Here is a 22,067-nt window from a genome sequence, read left to right on the forward strand (position 1 = left end):
CCCGTCTGTATCCCTGCGGCGCCAACCGGAAGTCCTCGAGTGGATGGATACCTTGAAAGCTGCTTGGGAAACATGAAGAAAGCCCTGAATAAGGTCAGGGAGTCACAAAAGAAACAGGCGTATCAGAAGAGAGCCCCTCAGAAGTTCAGAATCAGGGAGAGAGTTTACCTGTCTACAAAATACTTAAAGCTGAATCAACCTTGTAAGAAACTGGGTCCTAAGTACAAAGGTCTGTTCCCAATTGTTCGGATCATAAACCCCATTACAGTGGAATTACAGTTGCCTAAATTACTCAGGTAAGTCCATCCAGTGTTCCATTGTGCAGGGTTCCAAATTGAGGCAAGTCAAGGACAAGCCACTACCTCCTGTGATAGTGGTGGGGGAACACTATGAGATGAAGAGGATATTGGACTCAAGATAGTTTAAGGGGAAATTACAATATTTAGTGCAATGGAAAGAATACCACTCAGCTGATGCAAAGTGGGTAGGTGCCCAAAATCTTAGCGCAGACAAGTTAGTGGAAAAGTTCCATGCAAAATACCCCAAAGGACCAAAGAAATTAGTGAAGGCTAAGACCTAGAGTCTGGAACGACTAGCGGGTATGTGCTAGGGGAACCTTTACCTTTTTAAATACTACCTAACAACAATAATTAATCTGTGTTTAATATTTTTCATGTGCCCTTTTCCTTCAAGGGATCCGCATGTCAAGATTGAAGTGCTTTGCTTCTTTCAAAGCTAATGCTTTTCTACTTGCCAATGAATTAAGGGGAGGAAGATGGAATGTGGAGAACTTATGCAGAGATCCTGAGAACTTGGAGCCAGCAAGGTCACCACTGCAGGTGCTTCAGAAAGAGATGAACCATTCTCCTAACAAAAGACCGTCTCATAATTGGACAATGTGATCAACCAGAGGTGGGGAGAAGGAGAAGGGTTGTTTAACTGGGCAAGCATTTGCCTGGGAAACCAGAGCTGGTTTTGTTTCTTCAGTACCAACATGGGGTATCCAATAAAGTTTTACTTTTGGGAATTCAATGCTCCCAAGAGTGTTTCCTTTTTTGGGGTTCACTAACTGGACAGTTGACATTTGATTTGCACTCTCTGACCTGAGTATTCTTTGCAGTTGTCATTATCTTTCATTTCTTGATGTTAAGGTGCAGTCCAAATTTTTCTCTTTCATCATTGACTCTCAGGATTAACCACTCCAGATCTTCCTTGCTTTCTGAAAGCAATGTTGTGTCATCTGCATATGAGAGATGGTTGATATTCCTACTGGTAATTTTAACCCCTATGGTAGATTCCTTGCAAATGTCCATGTCTCTTACCTATTTCTGGGTACATATCGAATAGTATAAATGATAGGATGCAATCCTGCTGAGTGCCTTTTTCAATTCTGAACCATTTTGTGGCTCCAGATTCTGTCCTTACAGTTTTGTTTTGTTTTTTTTATTTTTTAATTTGATTTATATGCCGCCCTTCTCCGAAGACTCAGGGCGGCTTACAATGTGCTCAGCAATACAGTGGCTGCCTGATCAGAGTACAATGACTGAATGAACTGGATGTGATGTGGTAATATTCCCAGTTTTTTGAGGCAGTTCCAGAGCTTATCATGGTCAACACAGTTGAAGGCTTTGTATAGTCAATGAAGCACATGTAGAGATCTTGATCTTAACCATATCATATATTCAGGTGCTGAAAAATAGTATCTGGTATATGGGTCAAATTACTCAATTCAGAAAATCTCTCTCTCCTTCCATATCAAAAACTACTAGAATTTCCAGTGGAATCCTGTGTAACTCCACAAAGAAATGAAAACTAACTGGATGATCACTAAAAATCAATACTAATGATTACAAAGGAAGTGATTGATGATTGCTCTTAAGTTCCTATAGTACTTTTGCAATTATCAATATTCACAAGAATATCCTTACCACAGAAGGCCATTTGCAGCTTGAAATGCTGACTTATTTAAATCTGCATACACAGCAGCAGGAAACCAACTTTTCGTACTATCAGATCTACCCCAATCTGTTCCCTTAGGAAAAAAAGATACTCGGCTACATTGGTTAAAGCAGAGGGTTCTTTTTGGTGTTTGCTGCAGTAAAGTCAGTCTAGCTCTGAATTTTCTTGCACTCACAAGATACAGAAAGGTTTGGCTGCAACCCATCCCTCCCCCCATGACCAGTATGTTTCCAGCTAATTGGAGCTTGCCAAAATGTTTTTTTTTAAATTTGATTTATATGCCGCCCTTCTCCGGAGACTCAGGGCAGCTTACAATGCGTTAAGCAATAGCCTTCATACTTTTGTATATTTATACAAAGTCAGCTTATTGCTCCCACAATCCTCATTTTACCCACCTTAGAAAGGATAGAAGGCTGACTCAACCTTGAGCCTGGTGAAATTTGAACTTACAGTAATTGCAGACAGCTTGATGTTAATAACAGTGCTTTAGTCTGCTGCGCCACCAGGCCCAATTTTGAGAATGCTAAGATGTTGGGGGTAATCCACATATTTTCTCAGGATGCCTGGCCTTGGGATGCTAGTACAAACTGGACCCAAGATGCTCTGGTATTTATTACTTATTCCCCCCTATTTCCCATCATGTACATATACAGCTTTATTGCCCTTCCATTTTCCCACTCCCCCACTAGCCTTTGAGGGCAGGATGCCTGAGAGGCACCAAGCCGAACCAGGCAGAACTAACATTCTGCCCCTCTTGACAGAGATGTTAGTTCTGCAAAAGAAAAAAAGAAGGGCGGGAGAGACACACAAAGTTTCTTAATTAGCAAACAGCTTAATGGGGTTTATCTGGGTATTTTTTAAAGCAGTTTAGAAGCCTTAATATGTTGGAAATCGGCCAGTGGTAGAATTGAAATAATTTAACAACCGGTTTGCCCAGGGTCAGGTTGGACGTCATGGGAGGTGTGGCCCATCCCCATCTTCCAGCTCTGCTGCACATGTGGGCGAGGCTCCCACAACGGCCAACTTGACCCTGGGCAAACCAATTGTTAAATTACTCCCCTGCTAACAAAGAGGATCCTGGGCGTTGCGCTGCAATAGAGAAACGGGAAATGGAGTTGTTGGCACGAGGGAAGGAGGAACAGAGAGAAGAGGGAAAGCGGACTCCTCCTTCCCTCGCGCTGGCCGGTCCATTTCCCGTTTCTCCATTGCAGCACAGTGCCACGAACCCTAATCCTAACTCACCCACCACCGCCCAGATGCCCTCGCTTTCCCCAAGCATTTCTTTGCCTACCTGATTTCCAGTTCCGTTGTGTTTCTCCACTGCATTTCTCGATGTTGTGTGCAGGAAAACAAGTTTGTAGGATTAAAAACATTCAATCAATTTCAACTTTTGCAAGAGCTTTTCCCTCCGCGAGGTTGGAATTGATTGATTGAACTTTTTAGTCCCACTAACTTTTGTTTCCCTACACACAATGCCGAGAAATGCAACAGAGAAATGCAACAGAGCTGGAAACCAGGTTAGCAAAAAAATACTTGGGAGAAGTGAGGGCATCTGGGCACCAGGCGTTGAAACAGGCGCGTCTCTCTTTATTAACTGCCCACGCCAAGTGGAGGAAAGGCTGGCATCTACCAGTACTTTAATGTGGTGGCATATCTATCATACATGCATGCGCGACTCAAGTTTCTAACAAATCACCTTCCAGAAACTTTTGTCTGATGCATTTCTCCTCTAAGTTCAAATTGCAATAACCAAGAGCTTTTCTCTATGCATCTCAAGCATGAAATTCTAACTCCGCCCACTTCTGCTGCAATGACCATTAAGTTCCTCTCAAAGGAGATTTGTACTTCTGAGCGTGCTGGTGGATTTGAGCCTCACTGAGTTTGAGGCTGAGAGTGAGCAGGACCAAGAGAGTCACTGGGAGGGAGCCTCGAAAGTCACACAACCGCCTGACTTTTGCCCAGGAGCTTCCTCTGGTTTTCCAGAAACTTCTGCTCAAATCCTCCGTCCTGCCTCATCCTATTGCTCTCTCCTCGCTCTTTCCGTGTGTGTGTGTCTCCGCACCTTCTCCACATTACTTCCCTCCCAAATCTGTCTCAGCTTGGGTCTGCCTTTTAATCCCGCTCTTTTGCCTACCCACCACCCGTCTGGCTCCCTCTATTTTCCCAGTGGGAAAAGGTTCTCTTTTCCTTTTGCCTCAGAGTCTGGGTCCTCTGAATCAGCTGCATAGGTTCACTCCTCAGTCATCCCCTCCCCAAGTTCTTTTTTTAAAATTATTATTATAAATTTTATTTCTTTAAAAAAGTACAAACAGATGATTTGTTGACAAACAGGTCACGGTGAGAACATTACACAATACATAACTTTCAATCTAAATAAACAGATAAAAAATAAAAGTCTAATCTAGCATTGTCCTCTTTTTATTCTATTATCTAACCAGACATACCATAAGTCCCAGCACTGGAAATATGCAGAGTCTTTTTGATCTCTTAAAATTTAGTTAGCCTATCAGCTTCTGCACATTCCATGATTTTCCCAATAATCATATCTTCAGACGGTAGATCTTTTTTTTTTTATTAAGTTTTTGATTTAAGGACAAAACACAAAACGGCACCCAGTGTATAATACAAAATAGGGAGAAGCGGAGGAATTTTTTCTTCATCTTCAGGTCTTCCAAAATTCTCTTTGCATTGGCACTGGCATTATTTCTTCCAAGTTCCTGATTGCGTAGTCCACAAATGGTTGCCATATCCTCCAAAATATATTTTCTTTCAATAGTCCTTTTTTGAATTTTATATCACATGTTAACTTATCATTAAGAGCAATTTTCCAAACTTCTCTGAACCATTCATTTATTTTGTATTCAATATTCAATTTCCAGTATCTTGCAATCACAATTCGTCCCATAATGACCAATATCCTTACAAGCTCTCTTTCATCAATTGTTAACACCTTATCATTCAACTTTAGTATGAGGATGGTATCTACTCCCAACTTTACCTTCTTTTTAATTATTTTACTAGATTCTTCTTCTATTCGTAATCAAAAATTCTTCACTTTACGACATCAATACCACATGTGTTCATATGTCCCATTCTCCACTTTACATCTCCAACATAACTTGCTAGCACTTTTATTCATTTTATATAATCTTATTGGAACAGGTACCATTTCCAGATAACTTTATAACTATGCTCCTTTATTCTTATTGATAAGGTCCTCATTATTCTACTATTCCAATTCAAAATCCATTCCTGTTCTGTAATATCTGTTTCTAAATCTTTTACCCAATTATCTTTCATCACCATTTGTAAGTTACTATCCAAATTAATAATTTTATATACCTTACTAACCAATCCCTTAATTCCAATTTCTTCCATTCCTAATTGGGATACTAGTTCTTCAAATTCCATTTTTAACCTTTCTACCCTCGTTCTGTCCTTATATTTCTTATTCCAATTATTAACCTGTATCTTCTCCCACCAATTCAACTTCCACTTTTCATATATTTCCTCTTTTTTAAAATCATCTCTTACCACGTTTATCCATTCTTTTATTCCTTCCAGATTTTCCTCTTTTAACACCTGTTTCCTCTCCCTATTTAAATTTATGGGAAAATCCCCATCTTCCAAATTCCCCAATTGTAATCTGTCTGGAATCAATTTTCTGTCAAATTTACTCCAAGTTTTCAACAAACTATTTAACAAATCATTTCTAATTTTAATTTTTTCCGCTATATTCTCCATAAAATATCAAGCAGCTCACAATAAGGTAGATGTTTTTATTATATAGCGGGGTATATGTCATGGCTTCTAGCGGGACCAGCCAGGAGGGGGTCAAAGAATAAAATTTGTCTTTAATTTTCCTCCATGTTACGATTAAAGTATTCCTCAAATAATGACCTGCAAAGCACGTGTTTTTTTGCCCTCTCTTGCCAAAGGAAATAATGCCAACCCTGTTGCAGCCCCAAACCTTCCAGAACCAACAGCCGTCTCCTTCTCAACAAGATCCAGTCCCTTACCCAAACTAAATTTGCGGCCTGGTAATAATACTTCCATTTAGGCAAACCGAATCCCCCTCTACCCTTCACCTCTTGGAGCATTTTAAGTTTAATTCTAGGTTTTTTATTCTGCCAAATATATTTGAGAACACATTGGTTTAATTGTTTAAAAAATTTGTTGTCCAATCTGGCTGGAGCTGTGTAAAATAAGTAAGTCTATTTTAGGAGAATATAAGATTTTATGACCGCAATCCAACCTAACAGAGAGACCTGCAACTTCTTCCACTTCTCTAAGTCTTGTTCCGTTTGTTGGAGAAGTTTCAAATAATTGTCCTCCTTAATTGTCGAACACTTAGCTGATAGTAGTATGCCTAAATTTGTTTTACGATTTGGAATCCCAAGTTCAATTCTATTTCCTTCCCCTGATTTATTGTCAAATTCTTAATCAAGACTTTGGTTTTTTCCTTATTTACTTTTAGGCCTGTCACAGCTCCATATCTTTCTAATTCATGAATTAACTTTGGGCCCAATATAAAAGGGTCTTCCAAAATAAACACAAGATCATCAGCGTATACTTGTAGCTTAAACTGCTGGTTCTTGATATGTAGTCCTTTTATTCCTGAATTTCGTCTAATTTCTCTCAATAACAGTTCCAATGTTAATATAAATAGAAGCGGAGAAAGCGGGCATCTCTGTCTAGTACCTTTCTCAATACAAATTTTCTCAGATGTATCCCCATTAATCAGAATTTTGGCAGACTGTTTCGAGTAAATTGCACGGATTGCCCGAGTAAAGTTCTTCCCGAATTGCATATGATGTAACAGACCTAATAAAAACCGCCAGCTCACACGATCAAAAGCCTTTTGCGCGTCCACAAAGACCAAAACCAGCTGCTTATCAAAGTGAGCTTCATAATATTCTAGAATATTCATGATTATTCTCATATTATCTCCTACGGGGTAGGAAACTGTTTTGGTCTTCGTGGCTAAATTGGCTCAAAAATCCTTTTAATCTGTCTGCCAATACCGCCACAAATAGTTTATAGTCTACATTGAGGAGTGCAGGTCTATAGTTCTGAATCAAGGATAAATCATTACCTTCCTTCAGCAGGAGGGTTATTAGTGCTTCTGTCCATCAATCTGGAATCAATCCCTCCCGAATTACCTCATTAAATAATTCTACCATATGAGGGCCTAGAACTTCCCAAAGTGCCTTATAACATTCCATCGGAAGGCGGTCCGTACCGGGGGTCTTCCCTGTTTTTTGTTTCCCTAAGACCCTTTTGATTTCTCCTTCCGTAATTTCTCTATCCAGTATTTCCCTAGACATATCCGGGATTTTCGGTAAATTGGACTCTTCTAAATATTTCTTTATTTCATCCTCGGGTTTGTCTTCATCTCTATATAGATCGGTGAAAAATTCCTGCACTACTCTTTTCTTCCTCTCTTCCTCTACAATCCAATCACCATTATCGTCTTTCAAGTTATGAATTCTACTTCTTTCCTTCTCTTTTTTTAATCGATACGTAAGCCACCTTCCCGGTTTGTTTGCACTTTCGAACTGTCTCTGTTTCATCCATCTAATTTTCTTTTCTAGGTCCTCCTGGTCTATAAGATTAATTTGATGATGCACCAATTTCAAATTCATACCTAATTCTTTGCTGTTTGGATCCTGTTGCAACGCAGCCTCACTTCTTGCCAAATCCCCTAATAGCTTATCCCGTTTAGCCTTATTCTTCTTTTGTTTCCCAGCTATGTAGTTTATCGCTAAGCCCCGAAATACTGCTTTAGCTGTATCCCATATAGTCGGAAGATTTGTGTCCTCAGTATTATTTTCCTGGAAGAAAAATTCCATCTCCTTCTTTGCATATGTTAAAAATTGCTCATCTTTAAGAACCCTCACATCTATTCTCCATCTGGGCCTTGTTTTCAAACCTCCCCATGTGATCCAAAGCGGGTTGTGATCTGCCCACTCATTAACACCTATCTCTGCCTTCCGTACCCCCTGCTGTAGCTCCCCCGACATCCAGGCCACATCTATCCGCGACCAAGATGTGTGCCTGGGGGAGAAGTATGTATACTGCTTTCCTTCTGGATGTTTTTCCCTCCATATATTCCCTTAGTTCAAAATCCTCCTGTATTTGATGGCAGACAGATGGCAGTCCTTTTTTTAATGTTCTCTTTCCTCCTCCCTGTTTCCTGGTATATAATCTTTGTCTTTATCAGCAATGGCACTAAAATCCCCCAATAAGCATAAATAAATATAATATGTGAGTAATCATAATCTGTCAATTTATTATAAGGACTTTGGAAAAAACCTTTCAGGTTCGCGTTAGGTGCATAGATACAAGCCAATAAACATTTTTTTTTTGACAAATTTCTACTTCAATCATTAATAATCTCCCTTCATCGTCTGCGAAAATTAATCTGGAATTTATATGCTTTTGAATGTAAATTACTACACCTTTTTTTGTTTCCGCCAGGGATGTATATAAATTGCCCAATTTAGTACAATTTAGTATGTGTAAATGATCTCTTTTCACATGCACTTCCTGAAGACATATTATGTTCAGACCTGCTTTTACCCATTTGTTAAAGAGCTTTTTTCTCTTATTCGGACCATTCAGCCCATTAATATTAACTGACATCAAACGGATCTCCTCCCCCATCCCTTCTCCTCTTCTACTTCTACTTACCCTCTACCTGGAGTTTCTTCCTTGTTTGTCTTGTTTCTGACTCAATCCTTCAACTCCTACCTCTACCTGTCCTCTTCCTTTTTTCTTCCTGTCTAACTGTCCTAATTCCCCTCTCTCTTTTCCTCCTCTAATGATTCTTCCCCACTCTTGCTCTCTGATTCTTCCCCCACATCAGGTTCTAAAGACTTAAGAGGTCTACTAAGGAAATCTCTGGCATCTCTAAGATTGTCAATCTTCATCTTTTTGTCTGCCCACATGAATTGTAATCCTTCAGGCAGAAGCCATCTATAAAGTACTTTATGTTTTCTTAACTGGGCAGTTAAAAAATGATAGTTTCACCGCAATTCCCACACCCGCCTGGGAAGTTGTTTCAGAACTATTAACTGTCTGTCTTTAAATGTTATCGTTTTTTCTCTTGCCTTCAGAACCACTTCTTCCCTAAGGGCCTTCTTAGAAAGCCTGACGTGAACCTCTTTCGGAAGCCCCTGTCTCCTAGCATAACTTGTATGGACACGAAAGTTATCATCTATATCTCTCGAGACATTTTCTTTACCTATATCCAGGATACCAGCCAGAATGTCTGCCACTATGTCTCTTAGGGGTTCCCCCCTTTCCTCCATGACGTTCTGTATCTTTAGTAAAAAGCTGACCTTTCCATCTCGAGGAAGATAATCTCATCTTCCAAAGCTCTGTTCACCGAGATCTGCTCCCTCTCATTCCCTTCCAATCTCTCTTCACCCCACCCCACTCTCTTCTTTACCTCTTGTACCTTACTTTCCTGCTGCATCATCGCCCCCTGAACACCCTCCAGTCTCTCATTCAGCGTTTTAATATCACTTCCAACAGGTCCTAGTTCCCCCTTGAGATCTAATGTCAAGTCTTCTAAGTTCTTGGAAATATCTTCCTGATTCCTTGTCATCACCTCATACATTGCCTGCAACATACCCTGAAGACTTGATAATGTAGGGGGTTTCCCCGCAACAACTAAATCATCCAAAGATTTAGATGATGAGGATGAAGGTGTAGATGTAGCCAGGAAGGCAGTCACTGGGAATGTCAGAACCTTTTACCCAGCTTTTGCAGTTGTCACAATTGTTGCGCTAGACATCTTGTCTGTAAAGTTGCATCCAACACTTTTGAATTTAATTATGCCAGTTATATTAGTCAATTCTGCTAAATGAAATTCTCAAAATTAACTGGCCAGACAACTTTGGACTAGCCAATTCCAGAAGCAAATTATATATCCAAAACGTTCAGGTCAGTATTAATCAGTAGATACTGTAATTTTAAATTCGCCACTAGGAGGAAGCAAACTATTGTTCTATATAGTCAGTGATGATCAAGCAGAAAAGAATAATCCCGGAAGGAAAGAGTCCGCTCAGTCCACAATTTCTAATCCTCCTGGGAGAGAGTAGTCACCATACAATAGCGGGGATAGGAACCCATGCCAAAAGTTTTCAAACAGCCAGGCACAGTTCTCTTTTCGGTCTCAGCTCAGCTCAACAATGGCCAAAAAATTCATGAGGTAGCAAAACAAACAGCCGCTTTCCCCAGCTTAGCTCCAATAAGAAAAGTAGCACTTGAGTTGACTCCTTTTCCGCTACGTGCTCACTCAGAATAAGGGAAGGATCAAAAGAATCAAAGAGCTGCCTCAGAGTAGACTGAAATAAGCTAGAAAGGGAGTCCTTGCCCACCGCAATCAGGTTTCCCTTCCAATACGGGACAATCACCGTTTTGAGGTCGCCATGACTGGCACCTTCTTCCTAACCTGTGACAGGAGAGATACGCAGACGCGCGCAGGATTCGCCACTTCTACACGCACTGTTGCTCCTCTCTGCTTGCGGCTGCCTCTCCAGGGCAGCTACTGATTTAAAAGCCGCCCAGATTAAGAAGTTTGCAAAATCAAGGCAGGAGCGAGCTCCATGTCTGTCTTGCTTCACAATGACGTCACCGGAAACCCATCCCCTCCCCAAGTTCAAGGAAGGTGGCTGCCTTTTGCTTCTCCTCCAACCCATTTTTCACTTCCCTGTCTCTCCTATATTGGAAATTGAATGAAAACCAGACGTGTTCCAGAAAACACAGATTCATCATAATTGGTTTGTCGAACTCAACAAAAAATTAGCTACCGGTTCTGCTGAACTTGGGTGAACTGGCCAAATATCACCACTGGAATTGGCCCATTCAGTTTCTGAGGAGAGAAAGTCTTTCCAAGCTATCAAGTGCTAGTTTTTTTCCCAATGCATAGGAGAGTCCAAAATGTCTTTGACTTCAAAATGCTGCTCTTCCTTGATCATAATGGAGTCAGGAGGTGGTTGTGATTCGAGACGCAGGGAAGATGTGATTTCTGGCTTCAATAGGCTGCAATGAAATATCAGGTGTACCTGTTTGAGCGTTTTTGGCAGCTCAAGTTCAGTGGTTAGAGTGTAGTACTGCAGCTACTTCAGCTGACTGCTAGTTCAGCAGGTCAGCAGATCAAATCTCACCGGTTCAAGGTTGACTCAGCCTTCCATCCTTCCGAGGTGGGTAAAATGAGGACCCAGATTGTTGGGGGCAATATGCTAATGCTAATGCAATATGCTAATATGCAATATGCTATATACTAACTTTGTAAACCACTTAGAGAGGGCTGTAAAGCACTATGAAGTGGTATAGAAGTCTAAATAATAATAATAATAATAATAATAATAATAATAATAATAATAATAATAATAATAATAATAATAATAATAATAATAATAATAATACTTTAAACGGGGAAAGGTCTAAATATTTTTGCCCCAACTTTTGGATGGTTGTCTAGATCGTAGGAATTTGTTAGATAGATAGACTTTGTTTCCCATTTTAAAGTCCTTTGGCTTAATGCGTTTTTTAGCAGTCTGTTTTTGTATGCTTCCCTAACTTCATTGAAAACTTTTCTCACCACTGGCCAGGTATCCTGTAATTGGGCAACTCAATCTTTCAATGATGCAGTCAACAGGGTGACCTGAGGTAATTCAGTGACAGATACAAAGTCTTGTCCTATGCCACTTTAAATGGAGTGAACCTGGTGCTACTGTGTACTGAGTTATTGTAGACAACCTCCACGAAAGGGAGGAGGTCCGTCCAATTGTCTTGTCGATAATTAATATAACACCTGAGGTACTCCTCCATGACACCATTTGCACATTCACTGGCACCATTAGCGGCTGAATGATGCAAGGAACTGAGCCCAAGTGATCCCCAGAAACTCCTGTCAAAACTGCAAAGTGAATTAGGCTCTGTGATCTGAGATTATTCTTTCTGAAGCACCATGCAGCTGGTAGATGTGCTACATGACTAGTTTAGCTAAAGTGCGCATGAAGAGGATTTTTTGATAGGGTATAAAATGCACTTGCTTGGAAAATAAATTGGTTATCACTCAAATTAGTGTATTACCTGAGCTTTCGGGCAGTTCTATAAAGACCATTGATAGCTCTTTCCATGGGGTTTAGCTCTGCTACTAGCTGGAGAAGCCTGGGTGTTTTCTCTTATTGCCTTTTGGCAGAGGCACAGATGTGGCAGCTAGCCACATAGCTCTCTATGTCCTTCTTCAGTGATGGCCACCAAAATTGCTACTTGTTTAGGTGCAGGATTTTTTTTTATAGTTTTATAGTTTTTTCTTTAACATCCATAAATGCTTGGTGACAAGATTCCTTTTTCTTTATACAATTTCTTCCAATAAATTAAGTCACTTTTCACACTACTACAAGTCCCAGTCCAGGTTTTCTATATTTTAAAACTTCAGTCTTCCATTAAAAGTTTGTTTCATGTTTGGGTCTATAGTCTTTTTCCGTGTATTATTTCTCCGCTTTCTTAGTGTTTGGAGAGTCTTTTTTTAAAAAAAAATATTTTCTTTGGGTTTAGATCTCTTGTAAAGAAATTGAAAGTCATCTCACCCAGTTTCAATCCTCTGTCCACAAACCGCTCCAGCTCATAATCTTCTTGTCCTGGTTCTCCCAGTCTTGCCAAAATGCCCGTCGTCTCTGCTGTCCATCAAGAGGATTTCTTTGAATGAAATGAGGAAATTGCTGTTTCCCTCCTTTCTTGATCATCCCTCCAGGGTGGCTCTGACCCTGTAGCATCTCCTGGCAAGCAGGTATAGGCTGGGCTTCGCTGTGCTCCACGGAACACTGCTATCCCATATCCATCCCACTGCAATGCCAACTGGTGAATCTAGGTGCAGGATTTTTATGAAGCCAAAAAGCCCTGCCATTTTTGAATCATGACTTTTTTGTAGAACCATTAATTGGCTTTGCGGGACTTATAGTTAGTCCCCACCCAAACTAGACCATCTTGTACTGTACATTCCCCCTTATGTATTTGGAACCATTTATTCTCCTCCAAAGCTGCTTTTAGGGTGCCCTTCAAATCATTGGCTAGTTGGATTTTCATTTTGGTTTGTGCCCAGATGGTGACTGGGGCCATCAGTTGCCTGGAGGGCATAACTGGTTTAATTACCTCCGGCTTTGAAGTATTGTATTGCGGCAGGATGGATAAAGCATCTGTTAGAAACTATTCTATTGTGGCAGCTTTGATAATGCATCTGCAAGATATCGTAATGTGGAGTTGAATTGATTAAAGTACCAGGTTCACTGGGCCTATTTGGGCGATAGTCTCCAGGGTGGTGGTGGTGTTCAAGGCTTCTAAGTTTTTATGGTCAGTCTATGGGATTTTCCTGTCTTCTAGAAAATGCCTCCAAGTTAGGAGTGCCCCGCATACTGCATAGGCTTCCTTCTCCCAATCCGCCCATCTCCGCTACATCTCATTTAGCTTTTTAGAAATGTAGGTGCATGGTTGTACCTTGCTCATTTTCCTGCAGAAGCACTGCGCCCACTGTGATATCACAGGCATCACCCTGAATGACAAACGGGGTGTTGGAGTCTGGGTGTTTCAGCACTAGCTTCACTGAAAATAGGTGCTCAAGCTTTTCAAATGCAGCCTGACACTCCATAGTCCATTTAAGTGGCTGGCTGGGATTTCCCTCCTCTTTTGTCTTTAGAAGACTGGCTATCTGGGCAAACAAGGGAATGAATTGGGGGTAAAAGTTTGCAAATCCCAGGAAGCTTTCTGGTTGCTTCTGGATGCAGGGAGGAGCCCACTCTAGCACTGCCTGCACCTTTTCAGGGTCCATCTCTATCGCCTCGTGGGAAATGCGGTAGCTAGTAGATAGTCAATTTTACTCTGGTAGAATTCGCATTTGTATACCTTGCAGGGCCGAGCTGAGGAGTTTGTGCAGTATCTGTATGACAAAATCGCTCAGATTCGGGAAGGGCTGGCCTCTGACTGGGTATGTCCGGACGGGATGACTGAGAGTGGTCAGGTCTTGAGAGTGTTATCTGGGGGGAGTTCGATCCTGTGGCTCCCGAGGACATGGACAGGGTCCTGGGACGGCTGAACGCGACCACATGTTTATTGGACCCGTGTCCCTCCTGGTTGGTACTGGCTTCCCGGGAGGTGACACGAGGCTGGCTCCAGAAGATTGTTAACGCTTCTTTGAGTGAGGGGGTCCTGCCGGCTGCTTTGAAAGAAGTGTTTGTGAGGCCCCTCCTCAAGAAGCCCTCTCTGGATCTGGCTGTTTTGGCTAACTATCGTCCAGTCTCCAACCTTCGCTTCGTTGCGAAGGTTGTTGAGAGTGTGGTAGCGCAACAGCTTCCCCGGTACCTGGATGAAGCTGTCTATCTAGACCCGCTCCAGTCCGGCTTCTGGCCTGGGCAAAGCATGGAAACGGCATTGGTCGCATTGGTGGATGACCTCTGGAGGGCTCAGGATAGGGGTTGCTCCTCTATCCTGGTCCTGTTAGTCCTCTCAGCGGCTTTTGATACCATCGACCATGGTATCATGTTGCACCAGTTGGCGGGGTTGGGGGTAGGGGGCACCGTTCTGCGGTGGTTCTCCTCCTACCTCTCTGACCGGTCGCAATCTGTGTTGACGGGGGGCAGCGGTCGACCCAGAGGCACCTTGCTTGTGGGGTGCCACAAGGGTCGGTCCTCTCGCCCCTTCTGTTCAACATTTATGTAAAGCCGCTGGGTGAGATCATCCGTGGCTTCGGGGTGGAGTTCCATCAGTACGCTGATGACACCCAGCTGTACATCTCCACCCCAGGCCACCCCAACGATGCCCTTGAAGTGATGTCCCAGTGCCTGGAGGCCGTGCGGGCCTGGATGGGGAGAAACAGACTCAGGCTCAACCCATCCAAGACCGAGTGGCTGTGGCTTCCAGCGTCCCGATATAGCCAGCTGATGCCATCGCTGGCTATTGGGGGCGAATCACTCGCCCCCAGAGAGGGCTCGTAACTTGGGCGTCCTCCTGGACTCACGGCTGTCTTTAGAAGACCATTTGACGGCCGTGGCCAAGGGGGCTTTTTATCAGGTTCGCCTGATACGCCAGTTGCGTCCCTTTCTAGATCGGGACTCTCTACGCACAGTCACTCAGGCACTAGTCACTTCCCGCCTGGACTACTGCAACGCTCTCTACATGGGGCTCCCCCTGGGGTGCACCCGGAGGCTCCAGCTGGTCCAGAACGCAGCCGCGCGGGGGATTATGGGGGCGACGAGGCGCTCCCATGTGACACCTCTCCTGCGCGAGCTGCACTGGCTCCCGGTGGTCTTCCGGGTGCGCTTCAAGGTGTTGGTGACCACCTTTAAAGTGCTCCATGGCCTAGGGCCGGGGTACTTACGAGACCGCCTTCTGCCACCAATAGCCTCCCACCGGCCAGTACGCTCGCACAGAGTGGGCCTCCTCAGGGTGCCGTCCGCCAGACAATGTCAGCTGGCGACCCCCAGGGGGAGAGCCTTCTCTGTGACGGCGCCCACCCTCTGGAACAACCTTCCCCCAGAGTTACGTACAATAACAGACCTCCGGATTTTTCATCGGGCCCTGAAAACCTAGTTATTTCAACTAGCTGGGCTGGCTTGAGTTTAATTTTAAATTGATTTTAAATTGGGTTGTTTTAATTTACGGCCAAAATATTTAATTATTCTAATACTGTTTTTAAATTTTGTATGCTCTGTTTTTACTTTGGCTGTGCACCGCCCTGAGTCCTTTTTGGAGAAGGGCGGTATAGAAATTTAATTAATAATAATAATAATAATAATAATAATAATAATAACAACAACAACAACAATAATAATAATAATAATAATAATAATAATAATAATAATAATAATAATAATAATAATATAGTTTGGCCACTCAAAGTTTCTTGAGGATACCTCTGACTAGTTTTACATGTTCTGCCATGGTCTCAGTATAGATTAAAATGTCACTCAGGTAAACTAACACTCCCTTGTACAGATGTTCATGCAACACTTGGTTTATTAGCTGCATAAACATAGCAGGGGCCCCTTGCAGTCCATGGTTGCCCCATTGCTTGCCGTGACTGGTTAGCAGGATGTGCCACCTGGGTTAGGGCTTCCCATGCTTTGGAGTTTACCGAAAGCCCCCCTCAGGAACTTTATGGCTTCTCCAGCATTAGTCCTCTTGCTCCAGCTTGCTTGTGCTCGATTCTTCCTCCAGCTCCTCTTTCCGGCAGCTGCCATGGCCCCTACAGGTGAATGTCACTCCCACTTTCTCTTTCCACTCTTCCTTTTTTCTGACCCACCAAGGAAGGGGTCTTGATGGGTCATCCTCTCCCAGCCACTGGACAGATTCAGATGGATAGATCCAGCTCTCCAGTAGGGGTTTTGAGGATGCTTCCTTCTAGGCTTCAGTCTCTTCCTGGTCACTCCTTTGAGCTGACATCATTTACACAGAGGTGTAAATGTGGCAAAGGTGTTTTTCTCTCTGGGTCGACCACAACTGCAGAGCTAGCCTAATGTTAGTTTGCCGCAATTTGATTCCTTAGGAAAAAAAGACCCCATGACTCCATTTGGTTAAAGCAAAGTGTTCTTTTACTTTAGGTGTCAGCTGCAGTAAAGTGAGGCTAACTCTGAATTTTCCCATGCTCACAAGATACAGAAAGGTTTGCCCGCAGCCCATCCCTCCCCCGCATGACCAGTCCGTTTCCAGCCAATATGTTTTGAGAACGCTGAGATGTTTGGAGTAATCTATATGTTTTCTCAAGGTGCCTGGCCTTGGGATGCTGGTACAAACTGGATCTGGGCTGCTCCAGTATTTATCACCTGTCATTCCCTCCTCTCTATCCAACATGTACACACACAGCTTTATTGCCCTTCTGTCCTCCACCTCCCCCCCTCCTTTCAGCCTTTGATGGCAGGATGCCTGTGAGGTGCCAAGCCTTACCTCATCCATACTCATATTTTGCAGGGCCTCTCAGCCATCAGGGTGAAGACAGATGGAAGAAAATAGAATTACCTCAGAGGGATCATGAACCCACTGGCCATCCACAAAGAACTTGTACTGGTGTTCACCTTCAGGAAGATCCAGAATAGCAACAAAGTCATTATGGCTGAAAGAAGAGAGTAATCCACAGTGAGAAACACAGCACATATATACATGCAAGAAAATGGCCTGTCTTGATTCTTTTATCTGGCTTGGATAAAATCAGCAAGACAGACTCAGCCATAGACAAACTCAGCCAAAGGAAAAGATGAAGATTGGTTTAAGCAGCTTCAACTGTTTCAAAAAGAATATGCACAGCTACTTCATGAAAGTTTTCATTAATGAACCTAAAGGCGACCTACCAAATTAATGAAAATGGAAATAGTCACTTTCTAAACTGTGAGACAATTATGCAGTGGAGCACCTGCCTCCTGAAGTTATAGTTACTTCCAAGAAAAGTTTGGGTGGCCTTTTTTCCAAGATGAAATGAGGATTCCTGCAATGGGCAGGCAGTTGGATTAAATGATCTCAACGATTCCCTCTAATCCTATGGAACTGATTTAACAGGGCTGCTCAAAAAATAATTTGTAAACGAAGAAAGTAATCAAATAATCCCTTTAGAATGAGATGGGAGCAGGTCAAAGTGAGTCTGGCCATTCTGGATAAGGATTGGAAGGGAGGTGTAGATGAGACTGAAAGCTGCCCCCTCACATGGAGATGCTCTAATAACCTGTTTAGCCAACGGCCCATCTGCACTGACCTCCCAGATGGCCAACTGCAAGGAGTTCATCTTAACCATCTGAACTTATCTTCAACCAGAAAGAAGCATAGCTACACAGTCCTAATCTAAATGGGAGGACTAATATATCCATCACAGAACTTTCTGCCTCATTTCCAACCACTTCCCATATTTGTATCTATTTCTCTACTAGTATCAAATAGAGAGTTTGATAGATTTGGGAGCAGTGGGACAGAGCAGATCTTTAGAAGACCAGCATTCATCCTTAATTGCTAAATCTTTACACTTCAGACTTGCTTTTTTAAACTAGACTCTCACTCTGTCAACATTTCAAAAATAGGATTCTTCAGGGCAATAGCCTAGTACCATCTTGCAACACAAATGGCAATGTAAGTTCTGGTGCCCCAAAAGAAATACTAAGCCAAAGATGATGTTCATCAGTTTCTCCTTTTATAAGTCATGTCATATTTTTTATTTCTTCATAAAGCAGCATCTTTTTAAAAAGAAAAATAGTCACAGAAGAAAGATCAACCATGGTAAGTTTCAAATGTTATTGCTTAATAAAAAATGATAAATAATTTGAAACTTGGGTGTCCATGTTTCCTTAATTGGATACTCCCTATGTCAACTTGAAACTGAAGCACACAAGAATGGCACAAGTGCAATAAGGTACCAAGTACTGATTTGGATGTTGAAATATTCAGAGACACATTTCATTTCCTAATTGTTCATGGATATTATTCAAGCTAGTTATTGAAGACAGTTTCCCCCTCATTTAGTGAAGCTTGAAAGAGCAGTCTAATCACTGCAACATCTATCACTGTTATGCTGCATTCTCTATTTAATTCTGAATCTAGAATGCTGTCAAAGTGCCAATGTATAGAGGCATTCCATTTTTTAGAAGGAATCTGGTGAATATTCTTTTGCTTGTGGAATAGCAGTAGCACTTAGACTTATATACTGCTTCACAGTGCTTTACAGTACTCTCTAAGACAGGGGTCCTCAAACTTTTTAAACAGAGGGCTGATTCACAGTCCCTCAAACTGTTGGGGGGGGGCCCAAACTGGCTGGGTGGGCGTGCCTAGGTGGTAATGTGATTGGGTGGGCATGGCCAATTCAACTGTCCATTTTATGTCTTTCTCCTTCCTAAGCTGTACTTGCTCAAGCCAAGGAATCTATTTACTTATTTATTTATTTATTTATTATTTATTTATTAATCAAATTTCTATACCGCTCTACTCCCGAAGGACTCAGGGCGGTGAACAGCCAAGATAAAATACAGATAATACAAATATTTAAAAAATCCCTTAAAATTATTAAATATTTCGGCCGAAACATAGATTAAAACACCCAATTTATAAAATCACAAATTAAAAAATTTAAAAAATTTAAAAGATGGGAGTTAGGCCAGGCCAGCTTGCTGAAATAGAAAAGTTTTGAGAGCACGGCGAAACGTGCGCAGGTCCGGGATCTTCCGTATCTCTGGGGGGAGCTCGTTCCAGATGGTAGGTGCCCCCACAGAGAAGGCTATCCCCCTGGGGGCCGCCAGTCGACACTGTTTGGCCGACGGCACCCTGAGGAGCCCCTCTCTATGGGAGCGTACTGGTCGGTGAGAGGCTATTGGTAGCAGAAGGCGGTCTCGTAGATACCCCGGTCCAATGCCATGGAGCGCTCTAAAGGTGGTAACCAAAACCTTGAAGCGCACCCGGAAGACCACCGGGAGCCAGGGCAGCTCGCGCAGGAGGGGGGTCACATGGGAGCGCCACGTCGCTCCCATAACCACCCGCGCGGCCGCATTCTGGACCATCTGGAGCCTCCGGGTGCTCCTCAAGGGGAGCCCCATGTAGAGAGCATTGCAGTAGTCCAAGCGGGAAGTAACGAGAGCATGAGTGACCGTATTTAACGAGTCCCGATCCAGAAAGGGACGCAACTGGCGAATCAGGCAGACCTGATAAAAAGTCCCCCTGGCCACGGCTGTCATGTGCTCTTCTAAAGACAGCCGTGAGTCCAGGAGGACACCCAAGTTGCGAACCCTCTCCGTGGGGGCCAGTGACTCGCCCCCAATAGTCAGTGATGGCACCAACTGACTATATCGGGATGTCGGAAACCACAGCCACTCGGTCTTGGATGGGTTGAGCCTGAGTCTGTTTCTCCCCATCCAGATCCGCACGGCCTCCAGGCACCGGGACATCACTTCAAGGGCATCATTGGGGTGGTCCGGGGTGGAGATGTACAGCTGAGTATCATCAGCGTACTGGTGGTACTTCACCCCGAAACCACGGATGATCTCACCCAGCGGCTTCACATAAATGTTGAACAGAAGGGGCGAGAGGACCGACCCTTGTGGCACCCCACATACAAGGGGCCTCGGGGTCGACCTCTGCCCCCGTCAACACAGACTGCGACCGGTCAGAGAGAAAGGAGGAGAACCACCGTAGGACGGTGCCCCCCACCCCTAACTCCTCTAGCCGGTGCAGCATGATACCATGGTCGATGGTATCAAAAGCCGCTGAGAGGTCTAATAGGACCAGGACAGAGGAACAGCCCCTGTCCCGAGCCCTCCAGAGATCATCAACCAACGCGACCAATGCCGTTTCCGTGCTGTACCCAGGCCTGAAGCCCGACTGGAACGGATCCAGATACGACAATTCATCCAGGTACTGGGGGAGCTGTCGCGTTACCACACTCTCAACAACCTTCGCAACGAAGTGAAGGTTGGAGACTGGACGATAATTTGCCAACACTGCCGGGTTCAGGGAAGGTTTCTTGAGGAGAGGCCTCACCACCGCCTCTTTCAAGGTGGCAGGGAAGACACCCTCACTCAAGGAAGCATTTATAATCCCCTGGAGCCAGCCTCGTGTAACCTCCCGAGAGGCCAGCACCAACCAGGAGGGACACGGATCCAGTAAACATGTGGCTGCGCTCAGTCTGCCCAGTATCCTGTCCACGTCTTCGGGCGTCACAGAATCAAACTCTTCCCAGATAATACTCAGAAGACCTGCCTCTGTCCTCCCCGCTGAATCTACCCAGTCAGAGTCCAGATGTTCCCGAATCTGAGCGATTTTGTCATACAGATACTGTACAAAATCCTCGGCTCTACCCTCCAAGGGGTCCTCCCGCGCTTCCTGGTGGAGCAGGGAGCGGGTCACCCTAAACAGGGTGGCCGGGCGATTATCTGATGACGCAATAAGAGTGGCAAAATAGTTATACTTCGCCACTTTTATCGCCACCAGGTAGGTCTTAATATGAGACCTTACCAGTGTTCGGTCAGATTCAGAATTAGATCCACCCCCCCCCCCCCAAAGGGAAAAAGAGCACAAACCTTCTTGCCACTTGCCTAACTTCATTACAACAGCAGCTTCAGGCTCCTTAAAATAGGCCATTGAAAAAGGAATAAAACAAACAGGATTGCCTTCAAAAATGTGTGAGGTCATCTGATCATATGTTTCAGATGACCACACAATAGACCAGACTGAGAACTGCAGCAATTAAGACTGCAACTAAAATCCCCAAGATGGACTTGAGAGACATTGGAAGCAGGCAGAAGGCGAGAATCAACACAACACCACCCCCCCAAGCATCCAATGGCGAATTAAGGAGGGATAATGGTCCCTCAGACTGTTGGAGGCCAGACTATAGTTTGAAAAAAACATGAACAAACTTCTATGAACACTGCACATATCTTTATTTGTAGTGCAAAAAATGTTAAATAATACAATATTTAAAATGAAGAACAATTTTAACCAACAAAAATATACTACCAATTCAATGGGAAGTGTGGGCCTGCTTTTGGCTGATGAGAAAGTCAATGTCCGGTTCCATATTTGTCACTGCCAGTCATAACAAGTGATGCAAGTGTTCATCAATTAGTCTGGATCTGGTTGGAGATTTCAGTTATTTAATTTGGGAAAAAGTCTGTTCCCAGATATAGGTGCTGCCAAAGATGGTTACCATTTTGAGTACATGGTTCCTGAGATGAAGATATGTCTCAGAGGGGAGAGATGCATAGAAATCAGTAAGGCTGCTTGACTTGAATGTGTCTTTCAGAGAGAGAGTCACAATTCTTAGTTCAACCAGTTCCATTTGGTAAATTGGATCAATAATTTCGATGTCAACAGAAAATGGGTTCTGGAAAAGCTGTATGTCCTGTTCATGTGCACGAAGCTCTTTAAATCTAATTTGAAACTCCATTTGCAACATTTCCAGTGAATCCACACACTTTTTGTTTGGGAACGCAACTGTTGGTTTTTCAGCCAACAGCTTTTGAGTAGTAGGGAGATAGCAGAAGTTTTCCTCCTTCATTTATTTAATGAGGAGGCCCAATTTTACTTCAAATGCCTTCACATCTGAAAGCATATCAGATGAGTTTCCCCTTTCC

The 22,067-nt window shown here is 43.3% G+C and overlaps 1 protein-coding gene across 2 annotated transcripts in view; it reads right to left on the reverse strand.

Annotated features, from left to right (window-relative positions):
- Positions 1 to 22,067, reverse strand: part of PRKAB2 (protein kinase AMP-activated non-catalytic subunit beta 2) — a 106,034-nt gene that overhangs the window by 29,956 nt on the left and 54,011 nt on the right. For both annotated transcript variants that reach the window (XM_070939175.1, XM_070939174.1), the window contains exon 4: positions 16,984 to 17,077. In XM_070939175.1, the coding sequence (XP_070795276.1) occupies positions 16,984 to 17,077 (94 nt within the window). The remainder of the gene's footprint in view (positions 1 to 16,983; positions 17,078 to 22,067) is intronic.

This window comes from Pituophis catenifer, unplaced genomic scaffold (genome assembly GCF_029215685.1).
Source record: "Pituophis catenifer annectens isolate HBS135680 unplaced genomic scaffold, rPitCat1.0.hap2 SCAF_3, whole genome shotgun sequence".
Classification (NCBI taxonomy): domain Eukaryota; kingdom Metazoa; phylum Chordata; class Lepidosauria; order Squamata; family Colubridae; genus Pituophis; species Pituophis catenifer.